General features: G+C 43.9%; 1 protein-coding gene and 1 pseudogene across 1 annotated transcript; both read right to left on the bottom strand.

Moving 5' to 3' along the window:
- Window positions 1-480: 480 nt before the first annotated feature.
- On the bottom strand, window positions 481-1,462 carry LOC713257 (olfactory receptor 7E24-like). Its single transcript, XM_015122765.3, has one exon. It carries the CDS (start codon window positions 1,309-1,311, stop codon window positions 481-483), a length of 831 nt encoding a protein of 276 aa, XP_014978251.3. The 5' UTR covers window positions 1,312-1,462.
- Window positions 1,463-3,931: 2,469 nt separating this feature from the next.
- On the bottom strand, window positions 3,932-7,844 carry LOC100424366 (olfactory receptor 7E24-like; annotated as a pseudogene).
- Between the last annotated feature and the right edge of the window lie 365 nt (window positions 7,845-8,209).

Raw genomic sequence — 8,209 nt, 5'->3', positions numbered from 1 at the left:
AATATAGTAAGTCTTCCCTTAACCACTTGACAGGTTCTTGGAAACTCTGATTTTAAGAAAAATTATGCATAACAAACCAATCTTTTTCTTCACCAATATTATAACTAAATAATATTGAACGAAACGACATTAATCAAGGACCTGCTGCACATTGTATCCTTCATGTCACAGTTTCCAAGAACCTCTCCACGATGTGAAGTGAGGACTTCCTCTGTGTAAAAAAAGAGTTGTGATTTTAGCTGGATACCAGCGTCATTCCTCAGAAACTAAAGGAGGCTGTCCAGGTGTATTGGATTCAGTCATGATGTTTGTGATGAACAAAGGATACCAGAATATTCACTTATTCCAAGTAAAGATATAACAAAGAAAGCACTATTCACATAGGAAATGTGGGCAGGGGCCATGATTTGCAGGTTCAGATAATTAATGTTGCTGCCTTTTCTAACTCACACAAGAAAAACAATAGGATGGATATTGAGACTAGACTGTCCTGTTTTGCAGTTTCCACAGGGCCTTTTTAATGTCCCCGTTTCTCAGGCTGTAGATGAAGGGGTTCAGCATGGGGGTGACTACAGTGTACATCACTGAGGCCACCGCACCCTTCCTGGGAGAAGGTGACACAGCTGAACTGAGGTACATGCCAAGGCCTGTTCCATAAAATAAGCAAACAACTGTCAGGTGAGAGCCACAGGTGGAGAAGACTTTGTATCTCCCACCTAATGATGCAACTCTCAAAATGGAGGAAATAATTTTATAATAGAAGTAGAGGACCCCAGAAATAGGAAGAAACCCAAATATGGAAGCACCGAAATACATGACTATGTTATTGAGGAAGGTGTCAGAACAGGCAAGGCTGAGGAGTTGAGAAGGGTCACAGAAGAAAGAAGAGATGTCCACATCCTTGAAGCAGGTGAATTGTAACACAGTGAAATTGTGCAGCTGGGATTCCACCAGGCTAAGAAGAAAAGACACCAAAACTAAGAAGCCACAGAGGCGTGGGTTCATGATAACTGGGTAGTGCAGGGGGTGACAGATGGCTACGAACCGGTCATAAGCCATCACAGCCAGAAGCATGTCTTCCATGCATCCAAAAAGGGTAAAAAGCGACATCTGTGTCAGGCAGCCCACATAGGCGATGACTCTGCTGTGAGTTTGCATGTCCACAATTGTCTTGGGGACGGTGGTGGAGGTGAAACCGATGTCAGCCAAGGACAGGTTGGAGAGGAAGAAGTACATGGGGGTGTGGAGGTGGGAGTCAGAGCCGACGGCCAGGATGATGAGCAGGTTCCCCAGCACCGTGACCAGGTACATGGACAGGAACAGCCCAGCGAGGACAGGCTGCAGTTCAGGATCATAGTTCCAGGAGGAGGAATTCTGAGACACCTGTTAGATTTTGTGGTTCTGTGTAGCTTGGAAACCTTTTAGTAAGAAAAGGGAGGTGGAAAATGTGAAACAAGTAAACCAGCACGCGGCACTGTGTCTATACTTTAGATATAAACAATTCACAAGTACAGTTTTCACATTTGAAGATCACACACCCTCAGCCCTGACAAACCCAATTTTCTAAGAACTCTTTCCTGGTTGATTTTTGTGCTATTCAATACTTTGTGTATGTGCGTACTTTTGAGACAATGGGTGAAGAACATTAGAAGAATAAATATAAGAACGTAGTATATTTTTTAAAATTCATGAATACAGTAAAATATAGACTATCCTTTAAAAACATCTAAATAAAAAATATTCTCCTCCCTTGGAGAAAAGAATCTTAAGCTAATTAAAGGAAGTTAAGGAACCATGAAATATATTTTATTTTATTCCAATACAGTGCTACACATTCTACCAATTTAGAAAATTTATAAACAGTCTATAAGAGTTAGGGCCACATTATCTAGAAACTAAATCAAACTTGATAGTTCATAATTGTAAAATATTTTCTGTGTCTGTTTTCTTTCAGAGTTTTTATTATTCGAACAATTTTTTGACATTCTTTCTTCAAGGAAGTAAGTGTTCAATCAACCCACAGCCAATATCATACTGAATGGGCAAAAACTGGAAGCATTTCCTTTGAAAACTGGCACAAGGATGCCCTCTCTCACCACTCTTATTCAACATGGTATTGGAAATTCTGGCCAGGGCAATTAGGCAAGAGAAAGAAATAAAGGGTATTCAAATAGGAAAAGAGAAAGTCAAATTGTCTCTGTTTGCAGATGGTGTGATTGTATGTTTAGAAAACCCCATCGTCTTAGCCCAAAATCCCCTTAAACTGATAAGCAACTTCAGCAAAGTCTCAGGATCCAAAATCAATGTGCAAAAATCGCACGCGTTCCTATACACCAGTAAGAGACAATCAGAGAGCCAAATCATGGGTGAACTCCCGTTCACAATTGCCACTAAGAGAATAAAATACCTAGGAATACAGCTGACAAGGGACGTGAAGGACCTCTTCATGGAGAACTTCAAACCACTGCTCAAGGAAATAAGAGAGGACATAAACAAATGGAAAAACATTCCATGCGCATGGATAGGAAGAATCAATATTGTCAAATAGATAGGCTTGCATTTATTTATTTATTATTGAGATGGAGTTTTGCTCTTGTTGCCCAGGCTGGAGTGCAACGGCACGATCTCAGCTCACTGCAACCTCCGCCTCCTAGGTTCCAGCGATTCTCCTGCCTCAGCCTCCGGAGTAGCTGGGATTACAGGCATGTGCCGCCACGCCCAGCTAATTGTTATGTATTTTTAGCAGAGACGGGGTTTCTCCATGTTGGTCAGGCTGGTCACAAACTCCTGACCTCAGGTGATCCACCCGCCTCAGCCTCCCAAAGTGCTGGGATTACAGGCGTGAACCACCGCACCCGGCCTAGGCTTTCTTTTAAAATCCATTTAATATAAAACTCCTGTCTTTGGCTTATGCGGACATTGCGTTTTGGTAAGAAAGGTTTAGCTAAATGCGCCTAATCAGAGGCCTACAGCAGCTGCACAGATGGTAACACTGCCATGCACTTGTCAGTGATTAAACAATAATGGAATGTTAATAAGCCTTTTGCATTATCTTCTCTGAGCCTGAAAGAATGTGAAACTAAAATGTGTCTAAGCCCAGGCAAAAATGTTCATCTGTCTTCTTCTCTTTCTGCCTTTATCCTTTTGTCGTACCTAAAAAAATCTCTGACATGGCCTTTAAAAAATTGAATGTTGTAGATGTTATTAAATGGAATTATAAGGATCAAACAAGGGCTATTTTGCCTTGTCTCGAGTTCTATGGCACGTTCCTGAAAGAGATGAAAGAACAGGCAGGAAAACATCATGTGTGTTGAAGCCACACTGATTATGGTCAATTTTTGTGAATCAAGGAAGGCTCTATTCAATATTTTTCTGCAATTTTTACTTTAGATGCCGCCACTGTGCCAAGCGAGATATAGGCTCTGGCGAATCAGAAATGAAAGGGGCTGACAGTCCTTCCTCTCACAGCACTCAGTATTTACTTATATGAGGGCAAATATTGTCCTGTCAGGACATAGGGAAACTTAACTCAGGTCACAGAATATTTTAATGGAGTGGTGTAGAGATTAACCTTACAATGCTAATGACAATATCTAAAAGCCTCTTTGCCTTTATGCATCCATCACATAGAGATCATGCAGGAGCACCCATGATCTGTTTAATTATTGCTCACTGACATTGGATCAACCAGAAAGCAGCTCAGATGACAGTGCTGAGTCTCAGAGACACGAACGACTCACCCCTCGTCACACAGATCGGTAGAACAGGCAGAATTTAGAATTAAACGGTTGGTCTCTGAGTCCCAGGCATTAAAATTCCACATTGTCTTCCAGCTATCGGGAAGTTTTAAGCAGAGGTCAGAGGTCTTAACCACAGGTATACCTCAGGTGCATTTTGAAACTCTTTCCAGCTCCCTGAATAGGAGTGGAGTCTAAGACCCTGATTTGATGTCTCCTCTAAGGAAGTGGAGAGCTGAAAGGAAAGCCAGGAACAGGGGCAAGGGAGGGATGCACCCTGAGTTTTTGTGTTCTGACTATTTCTGTGATCTTTCATGTGATCTCAGCTGCACTTCCTTTTTCTTTTCTTTCTTTCTTTCTTTTTTTTTTTAAGAGATGGGCTTTTGCTCTGTCACCCAGCCTGGAGTTCCGTGGTGCAGTCCTTCGGCTGCAGTGAACATGGCATTCACTGGTCTGACCGAGGTCTACTAGAAACTCCCGAAGTGGAGAGTACAATTAGCAGAAGGCAGGTGCAAGAAATGACAGGGATTTGAGAGGACAGTTTGGGTGCACCAGAGAGGAATGCCCAAATTCCATGTGCCTGGACTTTAGACCTCCTGGTTCAATCTTGGCTTCACTCCTCTCTACTTCATGATACGGTACAAGTTATATAAAAATGCATTGCTCTTTTCCTCTTTTGTAAAATAATAATAACGTGTGCACTTATAACATAGAGAAGACCATGCAGATGAAATGAAATAAGCTACATAGAACACAGAGCTCAAAACTCGGCATTTAGGAAGCCCTGTGTAAGAGTTCATGATGTCATGGTGACTGCCATCTTCCTCCTCATCCTCATCATCACCTTCATAATCCTTCCAGAGTGCTTAGGGAACAGTTTCCGGGGACCCATTTTCTCCTGTCTTCAGTGAGATGTTTATAGCTAGTAGAATCAGTTTAGAGAGAAAGCAAAACTTCGAATGACATTTCTGACACCAATCACAACCCAGAACATAAACTCCACAGTCATCTGAGCTGATATTTTGCACATTGGTGTCCTCCCATCTGCCACCCCACTGTCCCGTTTATCCTGAGGATGAGGAAACGAGGCTCCCGATTGTCCCTCAGCACTCACTGAGCCACGCTTTGCCTCTGCTGGGCCATGACCACGGAGAGCAGGTCCGCTGTCCTCCCTGCGTGCTGCACGATGGAGGCTCAGGCTCCGTCCTCAGGACTGGCAGGAAGACAGGGTCAGACATGAGCCTCCTGATGCAGACCACAGGTGTGGAGCCCACTGGACTGGAAGCTCACACTGCAGGGCTGGAGGCACAGGCTGAGTATTTACTATGCTATGGCCGTGGGGGCTCAAGGCACAGAGCTCCTCATTAGCCAAATTGGCCCAAGTTCCCCAGTCTCTAAGGTCTTCCTCACAGTCATGGATGAAGAAGAGAAAATGAATGTCCACAGAAGCATTTGGGCTCTTCCTCTACTCAGGAGAAATCCGTGTGTATAGTTCATTTCATTTCTTTTTCTTCCAAGGATCCATCTTTTTTAATTTCTGTATTTTTATTGTGGTAAAATATACTGCACTTAAATACGAAAGTTATAAATATAAGTGGTTTTCTATAAAACGGGAAATACGAAAATCTTTTCATTGTAACCACTTTTAAATGTAGTTCATTGGCCTTATGCACATTCATATTGTTGTTCAACCTCCACCATCATCCCTCTCCTGAACTTTTTTGCCTTTCAGAAGAGATGCTCAGTGCCCACGGACAAACCACCCATTTCTTCATTTCGCCAACCCCTAGCAACCACCATTCTACTTTCTGTCTCTATGAATTTAAGTATGCAAGATACTTGTAACAAATGGAATCATACTGTGTTTGTCTTTTGTGACTGGTTTGTTTCACTGAGCATAATGTTTCTAGGTTCATCCATGTTGTAGCACATGTTAGAATTGTCTTCCTTTTTAAGGCTTAATAAAAGTTCATTTTGGCCAGGCGCAGTGGCTCACGCCTGTAATCCCAGCACTTTGGGAGGCTGAGGCAGGCGGATCACGAGGTCAGGAGATCAAGACCATCCTGGCTAACACAGTGAAAACCCATCTCTACTAAAAATACACAAAATTAGCCGGGTGTAGTGGCGGATGCCTATAGTCCCAGCTACTCAGGAGACTGAGGCAGGACAATGGCGTGAACCCGGGAGACAGAGTGAGCCGAGATCATGCCACTGCACTCCAGCCTGAGCCACAGAGCGAGACTCCTTTAAAAAAAAAAAAAAAAAGAGTTCATTTTATAGCTGGACCACATTGTGTTTTATCCATTCATCTGTCCATGGACATTTGAGTTGCTTCCACATTTTTGCCTATTATTTATAACATTGCAACATATACAGCATACTAATATCTATTCAAATCTCTTCTTTGATTCTTTTTGTCATATACAGGGTGTAACCGCAGGTGCATCTGGAATTCCATTTTTAATTTTGTGTGGAACCACCATGCTTTTTTTTCATATTTCTGTAACATTTTACCTTTCCACCAGCCATGTACAAGCCTTCTGACTTCTCTCCATTTTCCAGTGCATCTCCTTTTCTATTAGTTTGTTTGTAATATTTATCCTCATATGTGCTATCTTATTGTGGTTTTGATTTGCACATCATTTTGTACGCTTATTGGAAATTCGTATATCTTCTTTTTTTTTTTTTTTTTTGAGACGGAGTCTCACTCTGTCGCCCAGGCTGGAGTGCAGTGGCCGGATCTCTGCTCACTGCAAGCTCCGCCTCCCGGGTTCACGCCATTCTCCTGCCTCAGCCTCCTGAGTAGCTGGGACTACAGGAGCCCGCCACCTTGCCCAGCTAGTTTTTTGTATTTTTTAGTAGAGATGGGGTTTCACCGTGTTAGCCAGGATGGTCTGGACCTCCTGACCTCGTGATCCACCTGTCTCAGCCTCCCAAAGTGCTGGGATTATAGGCGTGAGGCTCCGTGCCCAGCCTTTTTTTTTTTTTTGAGATGGAGTCTTGCTCTGTTGCCCAGGCTGGAGTGCAGTTGCGCAATCTCTGCTCACTGCAAGCTCCACCTCCCAGATTCAAGCCATTCTTCTGCCTCAGCCTCCCAAGTAGCTGCGACTATAGGCTCCCACCACCATGCCCGGATACTCTTTTCATATTTTTAGTAGACACGGGGTTTCACCTTGTTAGCCCGGATGGTCTCGATCTCCTAACCTTGTGGTCTGCCTGCCTTGGCCTCCCAAAGTGCTGGGATTACAGGCGTGAGCCGCCATGCCCGGCCTCCACAGGGCACTTTGAATGTCCCTGTTTCTCAGGCTGTAGACGAATGGGTTCAGCATGGGGGTGACCACAGTGTACGTCACTGAAGCCACCGCAGCCTTTCTGCGGGAAGAGAACACACCTGAACTGAGGTACACGCCAAGGAATGTTCCATAAAATAAGCAAACAACTGCCAGGTGAGAGCCACAGGTGGAGAAGGCTTTATACTTCCCACCTAAAGATGGGACTCTCAAAGTAGAGGAGACAATTTTATAGTAAGAGAAAACAATACCTGAGATAGGAAAAAAATCCAAATATTACAACAAAAATATACATAATGATGTTATTGATGAAGGGGTCAGAACAGGCCAGGGTGAGGAGTTCAGAGGGGTCACAGAAGAAATTGGAAATTTCCACATTCTCAAAGCAGGTAATTTGTAAGGCAATCAAATTGTGCATCTGGGAGTCCAACAGGCTAAGAAAAAAAGACACCAATATTAAGAAGCCACAGAGGCGTGGGTTCACGATGACTGGGTAGTGCGGGGGTGACAGATGGCCACAAACCAGTCATAGACAATCATGGTCAGCAGCATGTCATCCATACACCCAAAAATTATAAAGAAAGACATCTGTTTCAGGCAGCCTGCATAGGAGAGAACTGCTGTGAGCCTGGATGTCCACAATTGTCTTGGGAATGGTGGTGGAGGTGAAACCAATGTCAGCCAAGGACAGGTTGGAGAGGAAAAAGTATGTGGGGGTGTGGAGGTGGGAGTCAGAGCTGACGGCCAGGATGATGAGAAGGTTCCTCAGCATCATGACCAGGTACATGGACAGGAACAGCCCAGTGAGGATGGGCTGCAGTTCTTAATCATGCCTTTTTGCATGAAGTGGCTGCTCTCCACCAGCGAGGAGAGCAAAAGGCCAGTCTGACAGGCTTTTGTATTCGCACTCGTGGCTCCTGAGAACTTTTCCAGCATCTAGGAAAAATGAGCTTGCATGAACGAATTGAAGGATGTTAAATGCGGGAGGGATTTTATGGCTGATTAAAGTGGTTCTCAGGTAAGGGAAGCTGAAAAGCGGATGGGGCAGGTAGATAATGAAGTCCAGCCATCTCCTGCCGAATTCTTCTCTGAAGTTACACCATCAAGCTGTCCTTCTGAGGTCAAAGCTGCTTCTCTCTGATGTCCAGCCATAGTTTCATCTACTGGCTGAGTCTGGGGTTT

Source organism: Macaca mulatta, chromosome 19 (assembly GCF_049350105.2).
Source record: "Macaca mulatta isolate MMU2019108-1 chromosome 19, T2T-MMU8v2.0, whole genome shotgun sequence".
Lineage (NCBI taxonomy): Eukaryota > Metazoa > Chordata > Mammalia > Primates > Cercopithecidae > Macaca > Macaca mulatta.
This window is presented reverse-complemented; position numbering and strand designations above follow the sequence as displayed.